At 45.5% G+C, this 20,000-nt stretch overlaps 1 protein-coding gene across 2 annotated transcripts; it reads left to right on the top strand.

Annotated features, from left to right (window-relative positions):
* Window positions 1-5,818: 5,818 nt before the first annotated feature.
* LOC308558280 (DLA class II histocompatibility antigen, DR-1 beta chain-like) lies at window positions 5,819-16,325 on the top strand. Of its 2 annotated transcripts, none has more exons than XM_081139760.1 (6): window positions 5,819-6,240; window positions 11,732-12,001; window positions 14,203-14,484; window positions 15,135-15,245; window positions 15,699-15,722; window positions 16,002-16,325. In XM_081139760.1, the coding sequence occupies exons 1-6, from the start codon at window positions 6,141-6,143 to the stop codon at window positions 16,013-16,015; spliced, it is 801 nt and encodes a 266-aa protein (XP_080995886.1). In that variant the 5' UTR covers window positions 5,819-6,140; the 3' UTR covers window positions 16,016-16,325. The 2 variants fall into 2 exon arrangements, with proteins under 2 accessions (XP_080995886.1, XP_080995885.1); XM_081139759.1 differs by having other exon boundaries at window positions 6,026-6,240; window positions 15,699-15,735; window positions 16,101-16,325.
* Window positions 16,326-20,000: the final 3,675 nt, after the last annotated feature.

Raw genomic sequence — 20,000 nt, 5'->3', positions numbered from 1 at the left:
TAATGCTAGCTTCATAAAAAGAGCTTGGGATTCTTTTTTCCATTTGAATCTTCTGGAATAGTCTTAGAAGGATTGGTGTTATTTATTTTCTTGAATGTTTGGCAAAATTGTTCTGTGAAGCCATTCAGTGCAGCAGTTTTGGTTGCTGGAGGTTTTTTGATTACTGCTTTGAGCTAATTAGTTTCAATCAGTCTTTTCAGATTTTCTGTTTCTTCTTGATTCAGTTTTGGAAGATTGTATGTTTTAGAAAATTGTCCAAGAGGATATAACCCTGGTAAACATACATTCACCCAATATAGGAGCGCCTAAATATATAAAAATAACTTACGGAGGACTTTAAGGGAGAGATCAACAACAATACAGTCACAGTAGGGGACTTTACACCTCATTGACTTCACTGGATATATCTTCCAGATAAAAAATCAACAGGGAAACAGTGACTCTAAATAACACACTAGATCAGATGGATTTAAGTGACATTTACAGAACATCCCACTCCAAAGCTGCAGAATATACATTCTTCTCAAGTGAATGCAAGTCATGCTCAAAGATAGACCACATGTTAGGACACAAAACCAGTCTCTATAAGGTCAAGAAGATTAAAATCATATCAAGCATCTTAGCAGATCACAAGGGCATGAAATTAGAAATCAACGACAATAAAAACACTCAAAACCATTCACACATGGAGGCTAAATGGCATGTCACTAAACAATGAATGGGTTACCAATGAGATCAAAGAAGAAATAAAAAACTTCCTGGAAACAAATGAAAATGAACACACAACAACCCAAAATCTATGGGAAAAAGTGAAAGCAGTCCTGAGAGGGAAGTTCATAGCAGTATAGGCCTACCTCAAAAAGCAAGAAAAACTTTTAATAAACTATTTAACCTTACAACTTAAACAATTAGAAAGACAACAGGAAACACCCAGAATAAGTAGAAGAAAATAATAAAGATCAGAGCAGAAATTAATGACATAGAAACTAAAAAAAACAACAACAAAAAAACCCAAAAGCTCACTTACTCCTTGAGCTGGTTCTTTGGAAAGATAAATAAGATTGATGAACTTTTAGCCAGACTTACCAAAAAACAAAGAGAGAGGACCCAAATAAATAAAATCAGAAATGAAAGAAGCGATATAACAACTGACCCAACAGAAATTCAAAAGATTGTAAGAAAATACTATGAGCAACTATATGCCAACAAACTGGAGAACATGGTTGAAATGGACAAATTCCTAGAAGCATACAACCTTCCAAAGCTGAATCAGGAAGAGGCAGTAAACCTAAATAGACTGATAACAAAGAATGAAGTTGAAGCAGTAATAAAAAAACTCCCAGCAAACAAAAGTCCTGGACCAGATGGTTTTCCAGGTGAGTTTTACCAAACATTCAAACAGGAATTAATACCTATTCTCCTCAAGTTATTCCAGAAAATTCAAGAGGTGGTAAAACTCACACACTCTTTTTGTGAGACCAGTGTCATCCTAATCCCAAAACCAGATAAAGACACTACAAAGAAAGAAAATTACAGGCCATTATCTCTGATGAACATAGATGTAAAAATCCTTAATAAATAATAGCAAACTGTATCCAGCAATACATTAAAAAGGTCATACACCACGACCAAGTATTATTTATTCCAGGGATGCAAGGCTGGTGTAATATTCACATATCAATAAATGTGATGCATCACATAAACAAATTGAAAGACAAAAATCACATGATCATATCAATAGATGCAGAAAAAGCATTCAACAAAATCCAACACCCATTTTTTGATAAAAACTCTCAGCAAAGTGGAAATAGAGGGATCATAGCTCAGAATAATAAAAGCCATATATGACAAACCTATAGCCAACATCATACTCAATGGGCAAAAACTAAAGCCATTTCCCCTAAGAAAAGGAACAAGACTGGGATGTCTGCTTTCATCACTCTTAGTCAATATAGTATTGGAAGCCCTAGGCACAGCCATCAGATGAGAAGAAAACATAAATGGAATCCAAATTGGAAAAGAGGAAGTAAAACGGTCACTGTTCACAGATGACATGATATTATACATAGAAAATCTTAAATACTCCACCACAAAAACTACAAGATTTGAAAATGAATTCAGTAATGTAACAGGATTCAAAATTAACACCCAGAAATTGATGGCATTTTTATACAGCAATAATGATCTCTCAGAAAGAAACTAAAAAAAAAAAAAAAAAATCCCATTTACCATTGCAACAAAAAAATTAAGATACTTAGGAATAAACTTAACCAAGGAGGTAAAAGACCTGTACTAGGAAATCCATAGAATGCTGAAAAAAGAGATAAAGGAAGATAAAAACAAGTGGAAGAATAAACTGTGTTCATGGATTGGTAGAATTAACATCATTAAAATGTCCATAATACCCAAAGCACTCTGTAAATTCAATGCAATCCCTATTAAGATACCAATGGGATATTTCACAGATCTAGAACAAATACTCCACAAATTTATATGAAACCAAAAAAGACCCCAAATAGCCACAGCGATCTTGAGAAAGAAGAACAAAGTTGGCTGGATAACAAAACCAGATATCAAGTGAAACTACAAAGCCATTGTAATCAAAACAGCCTGGTAATGGCACTAGAACAGGCACATAGATCAATGGAATAGAACAGAGACCCCAGAAATATTATAATGGACCCCAGTCCATTATAGTCAGTTAATATTTGACAAAGGAGGCAAGAGCATAAAATGAAGTAAATACAGTCTCTTCAATAAATGGCGTTGGAAAAATTGGACAGGTACATGCAAAAAATGAAACTAAACCACCAACTTGCACCATACATAAGAATAAACTCTAAATGGATAAAAGACTTAAATGTAAGTTGTGAGACATTAAAGATCTTAGAGGAAACAATACATAGCAAAATCTCAAACATCTCTCATAGCAATATGTTTGCAGATACAACTCCTAGGGCAAGGGAAACAATGGACAAAATAACAAATGGGACTACATTAAACTAAAAAGCTCTGCACAGCAAAAGAAACCACCAACAAAACGAAAATGGAGCCCACTGCATGGGAGGACATATTTGTCAATGACACATCTGATAAGGGGTTAATTTTCAAAATATATAAGGAACTGATGCAACTTAACAAAATGAAGATAATCCAATTAAAAATGGGCAAAGGACCTAAATAGACACTTCTCCAAAGTGGGCATATATAGATGGCCAATAGACATATAAAAAAATCCTCAAAGTCACTAATCATCAGAGAGATACAAATTAAAACGATGATGAGGTATCACCTCACACCTGTCAGAATGGCTTCATCAACAAATCAACAAATGACACGTGCTGGCGAGGGTGTGGGGAAAGGGAGCCATAGTGCACTGCTGGTGGGGATGCAGGTTGGTGTGGCCACTATGGAAAACAGTATGGAGGTTCCTCAAAAAATTAATATGGCACTGCCATTTGACCCAGTGATCCCACTTCTAGGAATATATCCTAAGAATCCCAAAACACCAATCAGAAAGAACTTATGCACCCCTATGTTCATAGCAGCACAATTTATAAAAGCTAAGATCTAGAAACAGCCCAAGTGCCCATCAGTAGATGCGTGGATAAAAAGCTGTGGAATATTTACACCATGGAATACTACGCAGCTGTAAAGAAGGATCCCTTACCCTTTGGGACAGCATGGATGGACCTGGAGAGAATTATGCTGAGTGAAATAAGCCAGTCAGAGAAAGACGAGTGTCACATGATCTCACTCATATGTGGAATCTAATGAACAAAATAAACTGATGAACAAAACAGATCCAAAGACATAGAAGCACAGAACAAACTGAGGGATCTCAGAGGGAAAGTGGGGGTGGGTGGTGGGTGGGGAGAGATTAATCAAAGGAGTTATATACATATATCCATAACCCATGGACTCATCTGAAAGTGTGGTGAAGGCCTGGGGAGGGGGGTGGGTGAAGGGTGTTAATGGGGTAAAAAAGGGGACAACTGTAGTACTTTCAACATAAAGATACATTTTAAAAAGAAGAAGAAGAAGAAGAAGAAGAAGAAGAAGAAGAAGAAGAAGAAGAAGAAGAAGAAGGAGAAGAACAAACCTCATTGCAGCATTGTTCATGGTGGCCAAGAAACGGAAACAACCTAAGTGTCTTTTGGTAGATGATTGGATAAAGACAATGTGATGTATATATATACAATGGAATACTACTCAGCCATAAGAGAAGATGAAATACTACCAATTTCGACAACATAGTTGGATCTTGAGAGTATCATTCTAAGCTAAAATAACTCAGGTGGAAAAATTCAAGAACAATTTGATTTCACTCATATGAGGGTTATAAAACTGAAATCCACAAATGAACAAATAAGACAAACAAACAAAAACTCATAGACACAATAGTATGGTGGTTACCAGAAGGAAAAAGGGAGTTGGGGGGAGGTGGTAAAGGGTAAATGAGATTAATGAAAAGAGATTTGACTTTGGGTGGTAAAGACACAATGCAATATACAGATGATGTATTATAGAATTGCACACTTGAAACCCATGTAATTTTATTAACCAATGTCACCCCAATAAATTTGATAAAAAGAAAAGACAAGAAACACACAAAAATATAACCTGTTAATTTAATAATTAGCAAACCTTGGTTAAAAGCATTTTTAAATTAACAGGGTGTTCTCACCTATGACATACAAACCAGAAATTTTGTCAGTTAAATCTGAAGTCAGTTAAATCGAGGTCTGAAAATAGAGGGTTTACTCTATTCTGTCACTAGAAATATGAACGCATGTGAAAGACTGTGTGTCAGAACTGTGGGGGATGCTGATTAGTGAGGAACTTCAGGTGGAGAACTGTCCTTTAAAGTCCATTCAGGATCTGAGCTATATATTCATATTAAAATTATGTGTAATAATTAGCTAAAATTATCTAAATAGAATTTTATGTTTAAAGTTATATGATTATATCAATGGGTAGAATTCACATTTTTCAATAATGTTCCATTTCCTGAGCACTCTATAATAGTTTCATTAGCAAAGTTTCTTATACCTTTTCTTAGAATAAAGTCAGAGAATTTGACTTAAATGCGAGGACATGTCCCCAGGAAAATGAGAGAAGCATAATGGGGCCTGGGTATAAGAAGTGGATTTTTTCATGTGAACTCTTAGTGTTCTAGAGCAGAGCTGTGTCACAGGCTGACTCTGAGCCTTTCTCAGCCTCTCAGCCCCCGCACACCTTGCTCTGGGCCGTCGGCTTCCCCCGTTGTGAGGTTAAGTGCCATCCAAAGGGGCTTTCCCGCCATTCCCCACACAGCGCCTCCTCTCGGCCCCTTTCTCCAAGGGCATCCTGCAGGTGCCGCTAAGCTCGGTGACAGCACCAGGAGACAAACCTGAAAAGCCTTTCACTCAGGTTAAATTATTAAACAACTTTCAATCTCCTTCAGGCAGAGACCTTCCTCCCTGTAAAGAGGGACCGGCTGCGCTCTCCAACCAACAGCTGTGAGCCTGTCTCGGCATCAGTTACTGGGGAAGCTGCTCCTGGAGGTGTCCAGTCAGAGCATTTTCCAGTGTTGAAACATCTGAAAGATCACAGTGACTTTAACTGTGAGAGGTTAAGTAATTCCCCAAATCTGCAACACTAAGTTATGGTGCAGTAAGCACAAAGTTGAAGGTCTCCTAACTTGAAATCATCTTCCCTCTACCCTCTCAAATCCTAGCACATTCACTTACACATTTGTCAAAACAGCTCTGTCTGCAAGTGTGAGAAGTGAATACTCCTAAAAGGTTCCAACTTGTGCACATATCACTGAATCGATACAGAATTGGCACACAATAGGGGCTCAATAAAGTGCTTCTGACATGACTGAATCAAACCTTTAAAGCACGAAGTTAAAACAATTTTTTTAATGCAGGAAATTCTAAGTTTCAGAAGAGGGCCTTCATACTGAATCTCTGACCAGCAACTGATGACACTATTCATCTCTGAGGCTGATTAGTTCTCAAAACTGAAATCATCCAATCAGGAAACAAAGAAACAAGTTCCTTAGTTGGTATTTTCGGGATGTGCATAGAGAAGGGTGTTAGTTCTCACTGAGTGAGACTTGCCTGCTCCCTGCAGCGTCCTCTCTGTCCTCCAGCATGGTGTGTCTGTGGTTTCCCGGACGCTCCTGGATGGCAGCTCTGACGGTGACACTGATGGCACTGAGCCCTTTCCTGACTTGGGCCAGGGACACACCACGTAAGTGCTCCTTGGGGGGTGAACTGTTGCCGGGTGGGGAAGAAAGAAAATTGGCTTTGTCACTGTGTCTAGACCATGTCCATTAGAAAACTGTGACATTTTCTTCAGTGGCCACCTACCTTTATCACAGGGACCCCCAACTCTTTCCACAGGAAGAGGAGACTGTGTGGTCGCCACTAAGAGGGCTGTGAAGGGGCTCCCTGGGTATAGGCCTTTTCCTCTCAGCTCTCCTCCAGTAAACCCTCTCCAGCCCTGTGTCCCACTCTCTCAGGGCCTTGCGAGGATTTAGAAATAATGATTTCAGACTGCTTCCCATCCAGTGGTTCCCTTTATTTTATTGAGTTATCCCCCAAAAGGGAAACTTTCTCTGAAATTTTATGGGGAATCAAAAGGAATTTGAAGGGTCTCTTTTTGAAGATCCTGTGTTATGTCCTCAACAGAATCTGTGAGGTTGGTGCCTCTCTCTGCTATGTGAGGATGTATGAAGGGGCCTCCCCCACTATCTTCTTTCCTTTCCCCCTGAACCCCAATGTTTGTAAGGCCTGTGTCCCTGTAATGAAGGTTCTCCAACAGAAGTGGGCTAGTGCTCTCTTTCCCCCCCTGCGGAAAGCCCCCTGGAGCTGCAGCAGAGGTTCCTAGTACTCGGAATGACCCTGCAGATCAGGAACATCTATGGGGTTTCTTTGCTGCCTTAAAGAACTGAAGGCATTTTCTGAACATCTGGCCAGATTAGTGTTCGTCATGGATCTCTGTTGAACCTTTCTGTTTTAGCAGTTCCTCCTACATCTCTTCTCCTTTGGCCTGAGCCAACAAGTAGGGATTCAACTAGTAGAGATAAGTTGTATGAAACTCTATTTTCATAATCAAAAAATAATCAAGTATCAGAAGTTTCACATAGTTCAAACCATAAGCCCTGAGCAGAGTATAGAGAATGTGAAGGCGGTTTACATCCTACGGGGCTTAAAGTCAATAATCAAGTCAAGGGAACTCATGAGCCTCCTGGAGTCTTGGCCCCAATGTCCCAGGTCCATTCAACCTGCCCTCGGTTTCCCTTCATTAGACAAGTTTGGTGGCCTCTGCTCCCAGGTCTCCCTATTCCTTCTCCAGCTGTGTCATCACCATTCCTGAGACCTCAAAGTTCACACAGGCCTCAGCACTGGAACAGGCCCATAGTCAGGATAAAATGTCGTGATATTTTCCCTCTTTCTTAAAACTACCTTTTCCTTACCTGTGAAAGTTTCTTCTAGCAATAGAAAGAGTATAGGAGTTTGAGCCCCTGTTGCTTTCCAGGGTCCCCACAATGATCAAGTCCTAGAACCTGGGTTCATTCATTAGACCACAGATATTTATCTGAGCGACAATGATATACTAGGCTCTGTTCTAGGACCAAAGAATCCTATTTGAACAATAGAAAGTTCCCTTTTACTGTAAAACTTAGCTAACGTCAGGGGAAAGACAATAACCCAATAACATTTAAGAAAGAAAAAAATGCCAGAGAGCAATAACTGCTCTGAAAACCATACAGCAGGGTTACAGGGCAGAGAGACTTGGATTTGCCTGACGTCAGTCCACGGGGTTAGGGAGCTGTCCCTGAGAAAGTGACGTTCAGAGGCATTTGAGACCTGAGTGATGAGAGAGGCCACCATGTGAAGATCTGAGGGACAGGTGTTCCAGGGGGGGAGCAGGGAAAGGCCGAAGTGGGGGACCGTGTTTGCCGTGTCTAAGCGACAGGAGGAAGGCCAGAGCGGCTGAGGCACAGCGAGCAAGTTGGGGAGCGACACTGACACAGGAGGAGGTTGGGAAGACGGGAGACAAATCATACCGGGCCCTGGTGGCCATGGTGAGAAATCTGAATTTTATCTGAAGAGAGCTGAGAACTACTGGAGGGTTACAAGGAGAGGAGAGTCCATTTATATTTGTTTTAAAAGTAAGAATTCTAGCCACCATGTGGAGATTGGGTCGGGGGTTCACAAGTGAGTGCGGAGGAGTCTCCAGGGCAGACGTGCCCGGGCCCGTTAGTGCGCTGCGGCCAAGGCGGTGGTGAAGCTAAAGAGCAGATCTGGGCGGATCGCTCGATGCCGTGTTGAGGGATCTGATGGGTCGGGGAACACAGTCAAGCTCATCCCTAAGGATTTTGTCTTAACAATCTGAGGAAACTTGGAGGAGCCATTTCTTGAGAGAGGGAAGACTGTGGGAGAGAATTATTCAAGTGGGTGGTTAGGAATAAATATTTTGTTTGTTTGAAATGATTTTTTGACATTTATGTGGAGCTGTCAAGAGGTCGGTTGAATACGGGAGCCTGGAGTTCAGGGCCAGGCAGGACTGGAGGTGTCTGTGTTGGTGTCAGTGACACATGTGCTGTGTTATATTCCAGGGAGGTGGAGGGGTCCACACAGTGAGAGTGTGTAGCAGACAAGACACAACAGGCGCCGAGCCCAGAGGACCAAGGGCCAATGACTCAGCAAAGGGGACTGGGAAGGGTGCCAGGGTGGTGAGGAAAACCTGGGGAAGGTGATGCAGGGCAGTGAAGGGAGGTGGAGTTTTCCAGAAGGAGGGGGAGGCCGGGCGTGGTGAGAACAGGCAGAGAAGCGAGCACTGGGCTTGGTGGACGTTAGCAGTGGGTGGAGTGCACGGGATGGAACCCGGACTGGACCGTTTGAGGAGAGACTGGGAGCTGAAGACGTGAAGGATGATTACAGGTGACTCTGAGCAGTGGCCTCAGGGAGAGACTGTGCTCTGGGATCGAGGAGCCCGCTGGACCCAAAGCATGAGAATAAAAGAGTCTGAAAAGAAGCTGGGAGGGCTTGAGAAGCAGAGATGTTCAGTGACCAGCAAGGAGCCACTGGGGTGACCTTGAATGCAGAGGTGACCGGTTATGCAAGGGCCATTAATTATACAGCCAGTATTTATTAGTGACCCAGAAGAGGCCAGTTGTCACCTTGGGAGAGGGGGAAGGCGTCACCAACAGGATGGCCCCACCAGCATGGAGGCGGCAGCATTTTGCAGTTACTATGACCCAGGCCTAAAGCTGAGTATGTAACTCTCATAACTACCCTATCTTATCTGCAGCAATTAAAACTGTGATAATCTATGGGATCTAATTCAGAGAGTTTAAGTAACTTACCCCGTCACGTAGTGAATTGTAGAACCCAGATGACATGGTCTGGGTCTCAGCGTCTAGAACGTCCCTCTCTCCTGCGTCAGCACAGTCCTTTCACACTAGGTTCCTGTCTGTCCCGTTATTACACACAAACCAGTGTTTCTGTGCTTTTGTTCAAAATGATATTTACTGATAAAATTAATTAAAGACAATTGCCAAATGCTGATGAAGATACTATTTGCTTTAGGAAGTTAAGGAATAGAAAGATCTGTGAGCTTGCATTCATAGGGGTTATAAGAATTAAAATAGCAATGCATTTATTACTTATTATATGATCAGCACTAGGAAGAATCGCCATTTAATTCCCCACTTAACAATATCCTTGACGAATCCAGTGTCATTAAATCTATTTTAGAGATAAACAAAAAAGGCCCATGGCTGTTAATATCTGACCCAAGTGAAGAGCTAATGTTCAAATTCAGATTTCCTAGTTCTAGAGCTCGGGCTTCAAACACCACTAGTGAACAGGGGCTTGGCTGGGTCTGGATTCCTGCTGGAATTCCTGATGTTCACGTGGGCCAGTGTGGGTCTTCGGGTTGGGGCGGGCAGATGCTAGGGCTGCTCGTTCCAACATATAGGAGAAATTTACATGTATTTTGCATTTATAATTTGAAAAGTTGCTTAGGGGCTCACACTAGGGATAGACCATCGTGGGCACAGGAGGAAGAACATGAAGTTTAAATAGTCTCCTCTGTCCCAGAGTTTGTCAGCAGGTGGGCTAGGGTTGCTGAAGGAAATACAGAGGCCCGATTAAATCTGAATTTCAGAGAAACAACAATGATTTATCTAAAATCCAAATGTAACTGAATCATGCGTTTTTATTTGCTAAATTGGGGACCTTTACCTTGGGCACATGAGCATGGACAGATGGCGCTGACCGTGCAGGCTGCAGGGAACAGCAACTCCACACGTTTGTTTCCAACCTTCTCATGTGCCCAGAAGGTCCTAGAGGGTTTGAGTGGACCTGGTCTGGCCAGAGTGCCCTCCTCTCCGCCGTCAGTTCCGACTGAAGGTCGGGACCTGCTCATTTTGTAAACTGTCTATATGAGAGTGTCACCTCAGTTTCTCCCCTTCTGCGGGGACCTGCCTCTAGAAACGAGAGTCCACACCCGGCCCGGGCTGGTGACCCGGTGCCTGCTGCTGTTGCTGGGAGCAGGGGGCAGCTAGAAATGGATTAGTTGGGACACTGAGCAGGATTCAAATGGCAGCGGCCGTAGTTTTCTACTGCGGCTGAGACGTGCACCAGTGGAGAAGTTAAGAAAGATGACGGCGTGGAGGGTAAATTAAACGGCCTGGTGATTGACTGGCAAGGGTCAGAAACAGGTACATCTTGGTCCTGGGCAAATGTATTTTGCTGGAAAATTACCCTGCGTGGGACCGGATTCCTAAGATCAACATACAGGACCAAGACTTTCAGCAGGTACGACGTTGGCAGAATGCGTGCGGGAGGTCTCCGCTGCTGCTTCATCGACAGTGTCATTTTCACCACAGATTTTTCAGATGCTTCACAGCCGCGGGGCTCACCCTGAGAAGGAGGGTTCACGGCCCCTTCCCCGCCCCACCGCTGGAACATCTGGCAATACTGAAGCCGCGACCGGTTGTCACACTGCGGGTTTCTTCTGACAGTTGGGGGATGAGGCCAGGGATGCGGTGCACAGCCCGGAGTACACAGCAGCCAACCCACCCGGCCCAAATGTCACCAGCGTTGAGGCCGAGGACACTGCTGTACACGGGCTGTTTCTACAACGTCCAGACTCACGCTCTGAACGCACGCTCGCCTCCCGGTTCAGTTCTTCATGGTTTACTTTATGTATTTATAGACAGTTATACAAATTAGCCACCTCTTGTTGAATCCATTTAGTCTATTGATGTTTAAAACCTTCAGTTTTATTTTTTGTCTTATGCAATGTTTGTGACAATGTCATGACTTCGCGGTCATCTCATCTGTATGGACTTTCAACAGCTGGTCCCTTTAAGTCACAAGCATGTCTGAGTGAAGTGTCCGCCTGTCTGCGGTAATTGGCTTCCATCTGTCCATCCCCTTTTAGCCACAGGTGGGCCGGGTGTCCCGCGCCTGCTGGGCTTGGACGCGCAGAAAGGGGACGGGCCCTGTCGGGTTGCGGTTTCATCTCCGCAACACGGGCGGGGGGAGCCCAGTGGACCCGGGGGCTTAGGGTCCCGGGGCCTCCCCGCCCTCGGCCTCCCCCCAGCCCCGACGACAGGCGACCCCTGGGCGCTGGCGGTCGGGTGCCCGTGTCCTCGTGTCCCCACCGCCTGGGGCGGCGTCGCCGTCAGAGTCTAACCAGGGTCACTGCTGCTCTGTCCCCACAGCGAATTTCCTGGAGCAGGGTAAGAGCGAGTGTCATTTCTCCAACGGGACGGAGCGGGTGCGGTTCCTGCAGAGATACATCTACAACCGGGAGGAGTTCGCCCGCTTCGACAGCGACCTGGGGAAGTTTGTCGCGGTGACCGAGCTGGGGCGGCCGATCGCCGAGTCCTGGAACCGGCAGGAGGACGACCTGGAGTATCGTCGGGCCGCGGTGGACACGTACTGCAGACACAACTACGGGGTGTTGGATGGATTCCTGGTGCAGCGGCAAAGTGAGTGGGGGGGGGGCGCGTGTGCCCGAGCGTGTGCCCGAGTGTTCCCCGAGTGTTCCCCGAGTGTTCCCCGAGTGTTCCCCGAGTGTTCCCCGAGTGTTCCCCGAGCGCGCGCGTGTGTAGGGCTGCGAGCGAGCACACTTGTGAGGGGACCCGTGAGGCCCGCTGTCGGGGACACTGGGGTTCTGCCCCGTGGGAGGGACGTGTGGGTGCCGTCTGTGTGTCTAGTGGGGGCAGGTTCGGGGAGCAGAGGTGGGGAGTGGGGGGGACGCGGAGTCGCAGCCTGTGGGCCGCCCCCTTCCTGTCCCGAGCCCCTGGAAGGGGCCTGGGCTTGGGCAGAGGGTCAGCCTGGGGGGCTGGGGCACCTCTCATCCCCCCAGGCTCCTCTTAGGTCTAAGTTTCTTGCTTTTCAAAAAAAAAACTCCCTCCCTCCTCCTCCCTTAGTGTATCTATTTTTACGTAGCTGAAATGATTGTGAAACCACGGTTTTGAATTATAATTTTGTCACTGAGCGTACTGAGGTCCCTGCCTTTACAAAGCAAAGCATGTAAGTAATTACATGTTATCTTCTTACACTTGTGACCATTTACCTCACATTCTGAATCTCTGTCAATATTACCAAATGCTCAGTTGAAAATTCGCTTTTCATTTTTAATTTCCGCTGCTTTGATTTCTAAGGTTCTTGAACAGTTTCACGCACTTGCTGGTTAATTGTCGCTCCGGCTCTAACTTGCCTGTTGTCGGTCCTCTCTGGGGTCCTGGCGTTTCCCTCAGTGACTTTATGGCTCCTCTGTGCAGCTAGATGGACCCTGCTGACGGGGTTCTGCACTTTCTCCTGCTCCTGGTTCGCCTTCTGATTCCGGTTTATTACTTTCAGTGTTAAGAATTTAAACATCTCGCCCGGCCGGGGGTGGCTCAGTGGTTGAGCGTTGACCTGGGATCCGGGTGATCAGGGTTCAATTCCCAAATTCCCAGTCAGGGCACATGCCCAAGTTGTGGCCTCAATCAATGACTCTCTCATCATTGACATTTCTCTCTCTCTCTCCCTCTCCTTTCCTCTCTCTGAAATCAATAAAGATATATTAAAAAAAGAAAAAAAAGAATTTAAACATCTTTAATGTAACGAATGTGCTGCAAAGTTGTTAGCAATGATTTACCATCAGTTGTAAGTCTACGATGTAGTGGTTTAGCAGCAATGATTTCCCAGGGTGCTCCCCTTCCCTTCCCCCTTCCCCTCCCCCTCCTCCCCCCACCCCCCATCCTCTCCTCCACAATTGTGTATTGAGCCTGGTCTCAGGCAGGAAGCACACGTATTACTGAGTCCCAGACCCTGCCCTGAGCTCAAATGTCAGCTTGAAGAGAGATGGTTGTGAAACGACAATTCCAGCACTAGCTTTTTGAGGAGAGGGGTTGCTCAACGAGTGTAACTAAGTACTTTTAACGAGTGACTTTCCTTGGTCCTTCCCTCTCCTGCAGGACTCGTGCTCCTCTGGGACTCGGCTCCCCGAGTTAGAGAATCCCCCGTGTCCTTCCCGCTTCCCAGGTAGAACCACTTCTGTGGTGGTCTCAGGTGCGAGAGCCACATCCCCGATTTCACGCCCTGTGTCCCCATCTTCCCCAAGCTGTCCCCCAGTTTACCCACAGTGCTTTGAATGACATTTTCTCTCCAAGTGAAGGAGGATAGTAAATAGCTAACACATAGTGATGCCTAAGATCCAGCCCTGGTTTTACATATTTTAGGTCCACCAATCCTCATGTATTCCTAACAGGCAAGTTAGTATTATTATCTCCTTTGCAGGTGAGAAAGCTGAGCAGAGAGGAATGTAAAATTCTCCAGGTCACCCAGTAAGAGGCAGAGCCTGGATTTGAACCCAGGCAGCCCCTGTTCCAGAAAGCACACTTTTAACCAATACACTACATGCCTTGCAAAGATTTGTAAACACTTAAATTCAACAGTGAATAACTGTTTCAACATATTAAAAGGTCCCACAAGTTTCCTCTGCATCTCAAATCAAGTGGGCGCACGCTGGAGGGTTAGATTCAAGGCTCATGGCAGCAACTCCTGCTGGGCCACAGGGCCGGCTCTGAGGGAGGCCTGCCCGAGCCTGGAGCCTGGGACTGGAGCCTGGAGGCCGAAAGGGAGCCAGCCAAGGAGCCTTCCCTGCCTTCCTCACATTGCCCCTCCCCCTTTTCTGTCCTAGCTGCGCCTACCGTGACCGTGTATCCCGCCAAGACCCGGCGCCTGCAGCACCACAACCTCCTGGTCTGCTCTGTGAACGGTTTCTATCCAGGCCACATTGACGTCCGCTGGCTGCGGGACGGCCAGGAGCAGGAGGCCGGAGTCGTGTCCACAGGCCTGATCCGGAATGGAGACTGGACCTTCCAGATCCTGGTGATGCTGGAAACAGTTCCCCAGAGCGGAGAGGTCTACACCTGCCAAGTGCAGCACCCGAGCCGGACGAGCCCTCTCACCGTGGAATGGAGTGAGATGTGCTCTGACTCGCCCGCCTCACCCGCCACAGGGGGCTCTGCTTATCCCCGGGGACAGGGCTCTCCCCTCCCCAACCACACTATCCTTTGCTGTGTCTCTCCAGCACAGGCCACCGGGGTGGGCCTGTGATCACTTCTGTGGATACCTAGAGCCTGGGAGGCCGTCATTCCTATCCCTGCTTTGACGTTCCCCACAATATCTCAGGTCATGGTCCCCTTGGCCCTGGGCACCAGTCCCCTGCGTCAGCTGGGCTGGAACTTCTGCCTGTTGCTCTGAGTTATCCACTGTGATCTGAGAAGAGGCTCGTCCTCTATTACTCAGGGACCTTCCTCACTCGGGAGAGTCCAGTGTCCGCTCTGCCATCTGTGAGCTCTGTCACCCTGCACCAGTCCTGAACCTCACTGAGCCCCAGGCTCCGCATCCATCAGATGCTGAAGCGGTGGCCTCGTGCCAGGGCTGGGAGGCTGCAGGGGCCAGAGCCTGCACCGCGTACCCACCCAGTGGGACCCAAGTCTCTTCTCCAGAAAGGGCCGACTGTGCTGGTTCCTCTGGATTCCTTCTCCCCCCCTCAAAGCTCTCAGTCCCAGTCTCAGGGAAGTTGGCTTTGGGATAAAAGCCACTAAAACTGGCTTCTTCTCCCAGGGGCACAGTCTGGATCTGCACAGAGCAAGATGCTGAGTGGAGTCGGGGGCTTCGTGCTGGGTCTGCTCTTCCTCGGGGCAGGGCTGTTCGTCTACTTCAGGAATCAGAAAGGTAAGGAAGCCACTGGGGTTCCCCACAGACTTTATGGGGGGAAATTAGGACTTTGCTCAGGTTAGTCCTCTGTGTATCCATGGCCCGTATAAAGCCTTTCCCTGGCCGAGCTCAAATCTCCTGGAAATCCAGAAATGAACGGTCCATGGTTACTTATGGTTGAAATGTAAGGAATTATGGCCGGTGGAGGTGGCAGAAGGGTTATCACACCCGGAGCTTTGGGTCCAGATCCTGGGAGATGCAGGAGCAGACCCGACGGTGCATAAGATTACACCGGACGTGTGACGGGGTCGGGGGGCCGCTGCTCTCCATTCCTGCTCTCCTCTCTCCTCTGGTGTCATGTGAGGCGGGTTTGGTAATCGAGAAATCTCAGGGGGTCTGGGCGGGGACCTTGTGTTTGGGGGCAGATTTGCCTTCCTATCTTGAAGTGTTTACCTTCCTTCTCTTTCCCAGGACACTCTGGACTTCAGCCAGCAGGTAATGCTCCTCAGTCCCCTTTCAGAGACACACTCGCTTTCCCCAGAGCAGGAGGTGGGGTGACGGACAGGAGACAGAAACCCTGGGAGACACTGGGTCTGACCTCTGGCCGGGCCGTTTACACCGAAGCTCCTGCTCCCCACTTGGTAACAGGCCGGCTCTGAAGGAGCTTTGGGGGTGACGCAGAACTTCTTCCTGCGGAGCTGAACCAGGAGGCCCGGGAGGGGACAGCGCCGCTGGTTGGCAGGGTCTGGAAACAACACTGCCCTCTGTCCGCAGGCCTCCTGAGCTGAGGTGACGATGGTGACAATTGAGGGGGAAGAGCCTTCTGTCCTGGCCTCTTCGCAGCATGAAAGGGTTTCCTGCTCCACTCTTTAGTGCCTCCTGGCTGCCCTTTGGTCCTGATTCAAGACCCTGCGGGAAACGTGCTCCCCGCTGGCTTCCTCAGCCCCCCGACCCGGAGCCCCCAGGATGGACGGGGAACCTCATCTCCACCCGCCCGCTCCCTTTGTACTCGGCCCTCGCTGTGCGCTGTGCCCCTGAGCTCACCTCTCCCACGTTTCTGTATAAAATTTCCCTCCATTAAATACGGAGTGAAGACCATGTGCTCCTCACGCCTCACGACAGGAAGTCGAGAGAAAAGAGAAAGGGGATCTCGTCTCAACACAACAGTAACTTTCATTTAAATCTTTTCCTGAATGCTGGTCACGTGGGGATCTGGAAGGCTCCCTGTTCCCTCGGTGCGTTTTCATGGGGTTTCCATTCTGTAACCAGCCTGGCTTCCTGAGGCAGGAGAAAGCCTGCAAGCAACCATGCCCGGGCTCTCCTACGTCTGTTTCTCAAAGACAGACACAGGTTCCTTGCCCCATGGGGACAGAAAGGGGACATGTCTAAGAAATGCAGCTCACCTGTAAGGATGTGATGCCTTCACAGTTTCTAGAATCATGTTCCTTTGTCTTTTTGTCTCTGATTTTTTAAAAGAAGGACCTAAACCCCAGTATCTCTTGAAGTCCCCTTTTATTAGACTCATGGTGGGCTTCCACACTTGAGTCTTTTCTGTCTCTCAGATAAAAATCAGCACTGTGCTGACTCTTTGCCCTGAGATGCACCCTTCCCCATAAATAGGCCTCAGAGGCCCTCAGGACAAAGCCTCAACTCTAGCGGAAAAGATGCACTTCTGAGGCCCTCCAGGTTGTGTGACAAACTCACTGTCACGGGAAAACCCTGTGTGGATCGTGTTTCAGCATAAATGAGGGACAGTGCTGGGAAACAAGGGGGAGTGTGTGAATCCACTGACATGCAACCTAACAGCAAAATACTCCGCAATGGATGAAAGGTGAGAAGACTCTGTGAGGTAACCTCCAAAATGCGTTGGGGCCTGGAACAGGAGAGTTTGCGTAGGACACAACATGTTTTTAGCAAAATAGAGGAGAAAAGGCCTATATAGCTATACCCATTCTCTCTTTCTCTCTGCCTCTCTCTTCTCTTTGTAAATAGAAGCAATAGAGAATTTAAAAAAATGGTTACCCCTGGGGCAGAATGAGGGTTAAGGGGACAGTGATAAAAGCTAGACTTATATTTTATACAGTAGTTTTATCTTGAGAAACATTCAAATATTTTGTATAATAGAAAATTTAAATCAAAACTTTTAAAAGATAACACATAAAAACTGAAAACAAACTAACAGTTGAAATAAACTTGATAAAAATATATAGTGAAAAACAAGCTAAAAAACGAAATGAAAACTTTTTTGACCCTTGGATAAAAGGTTGTGAAACTATAACTGTAAATCAGTATATAGCTCTGTACTCCACAGACTAATAACATAAGGAGTTGGATGGGTTTCAGGGAGAGGCAGCTCCTGTGGTGAGGAGATGAGGGGTTCTGCTCTTGTGTTTCCTCTGAATTGTCAGTTTCAATGCGAATCTACAATCTAAAGAGTAGATAATCGACTGAGTGTATTTCAAAGGAATAGTGATTTGAACACAATTTATCTAGTGTCAGAGACAACTATTTATTTTCAGGCAAATTCAAAGATTATTATATGCATATTTTAAGTATCTTGTGCATTAGTTGTGTGAAACAGGTTACCATCCTGTAGACATTTAATAAGCCGATAGTAATGGCTGCAATATGCCTGCAGTTGGGGTAAATTCTGTTTAAACCCAGGGTTGCACCTTCACTTTTGCTTTGTTCTCTGAGATGAAGAAGGGAGTTGTCTGTTTTATTTTAGACCCATGGTGTGAAATTATAAGGTAGAACTAGAGTATATTTTAATGAAGATGTTTTCTGCTACTAGTACAAGATCCAGCCTAATGGGACGTAGAGCGCAGGTGGGGTATCTCCAGAGTTGGTCAGTTCATCAGGTCAGTGGCACCGCCAATGACCCTGGACGCGGTACCTGGCACCTCTGTTCACCTGGCTCTCCTGAGACACAGTAGGATGCCTGAAGCAGCCTTAGACTTCGCACTGTCTCACAACAACTGCCAAAGGCAGGGAAAGAGACTGTTTCTTCTTTTGTGCTTTTATAAGGAGCAACTAAACCCCCCCAGAGTCCCCCCACTGCACCCACTTCCCACAGCGAGGAGGACCCTGGGATCACAGCCGGAGGCTCAGGAACCACAGCTCACCGTCTGCGGGCTGGGCCTGCCTCCCCTGCTGCACACGGAAGAAGAGCAGAGTCATATTCTTTTAGCAAGAAAGAAATGGTAGATGGGGTGGGGAAGAATGATTTAGGGCACAGAAACTACAGCGTCAGCACTGTAAGACTGCTTATACGTTTAATCATTTCCTCATAAATGATGGGCAGCATGGATTCAAGCTTATGGAGACCCTAGCCTAACGTCGTTTTGTTTGTCCGTTTGTGTGTTTTGAACATTGAGAACTAAATGTCAGCCTTACACCTAATTACAAAACACAAACAAGCAAGCAAGAGGATTAATTTGTTTTTAGAATTTATTAGGCTGATACTTAATTTTATGAGAAAAATATATTTTCCATGGATGTTTTTGAAAAAGACACATAAAAATGACTGGCTTTATAAGATGCTAAAACCTAGTACACATTTATTAACCACTTTTGCATTGATTAATTATTGGGTAAATATACCAGTAAAATAGAGACCTGAATTAGATGCCTGAGGTTTAGTTTAAGGCAGAGAGTTTCAAGTTGTTGGTAAGATAAATCCCAAACTCAGTCCTTTTAACAAAATAGATCCCTGATGAGTAAGAATCAAAACATATAAAGAAAGTAAAAAATTAATAAAATAAGGGTTATTGTTCCCATTACTGTCATCATCATTGTTATAATTGTGCTTGAGGATAAAAGCCTTTCTAACCCTGATGCTTCACGGATGGGAGTGTAGAATGTTACAACTACATCAGACAACACTTGGGCGATTTCTTAAGAAGTCAAACACAGATTTGCCTTATGACCCAGCAATTCCTCTCCTTGGAATCTACCCAAGAGAAACGAAAGCACATATTCTCACAAATACATGTGTGCAAAATGTTTATAGCAGCATTAGTGGTAATAGCCCCAAGCTGGAAATAATCCAAATATCCATTAGTTAGTGAATGTATTAAAAAAATACACTATATCCATATAATGAAACACTAGCAATAAAAAGGAACAATTGCAAAACACACACACAAAATGATGATACATGTTACAAAATGAATGAACTTCAAAAACATTATACAAAGTGAAAGAAGCCAGACACAAAAGACTACATGTCACATGATTCCATTTACATGAAATATCTGCACAAAGCAAATTTGTAGACTCAGAAAGCAGATCAGTTGGAGCCTAGGGCTTGGGGTGGAGGTGGGGATTAAATGTAAACAGGGAAGGTTTTGGGGTGATAGATATGTTTTAAAACTGGGTTGTGGTAATAGTTGCATAGAACTATAAATTTACTAATATCATTGAATTTTACACATATAAAGAGTTTTGTGGTATATGTTATATCTCAAGCCTGCTAAAAACAGCTTTTCTAAAGGAGAAGTTATGTAAGCAAGATAAAATCCCAAAGACATACCAGAAAAATATATTTGAATAAAAAATATTTCTTTGCATTGAAAAAAATAAAATTAAAAGAAATATGTAAAACTCAGGGAAAAATGCAACACAAAAGGCAGACATTGGGTCTTTTTAAAAAAATGCACTTCTTTTTTAAAAAAACATGCTTTTAAAATTGATTTCAGAGAAAGGAAGGGAGAGAGAGAGATAGAAAATCAATGAGAGAGAGTCATTGATTGGCTGCCTCCTGCATGCCTC

The sequence above is a fragment of the Miniopterus schreibersii genome, assembly GCF_964146895.1.
Source record: "Miniopterus schreibersii genome assembly, chromosome: 6".
NCBI lineage: Eukaryota > Metazoa > Chordata > Mammalia > Chiroptera > Miniopteridae > Miniopterus > Miniopterus schreibersii.
The sequence above is the reverse complement of the archived record's forward strand: the minus strand, read 5'-3'. Positions and strand labels throughout refer to the sequence as shown.

What these genes read in the sequence shown, in the direction of transcription:
- LOC308558280 (XM_081139759.1), top strand. Translation starts at nt 6,141, where the DNA reads ATGGTGTGTCTGTGGTTTCCCGGACGCTCCTGGATGGCAGCTCTGACG. An exon ending in CCCTCTCACCGTGGAATGGA is followed by an intron (nt 14,485 to 15,134) that starts GTGAGATGTGCT and finishes TTCTTCTCCCAG; the next exon opens with GGGCACAGTCTGGATCTGCA. An exon ending in CTACTTCAGGAATCAGAAAG is followed by an intron (nt 15,246 to 15,698) that starts GTAAGGAAGCCA and finishes TCTCTTTCCCAG; the next exon opens with GACACTCTGGACTTCAGCCA.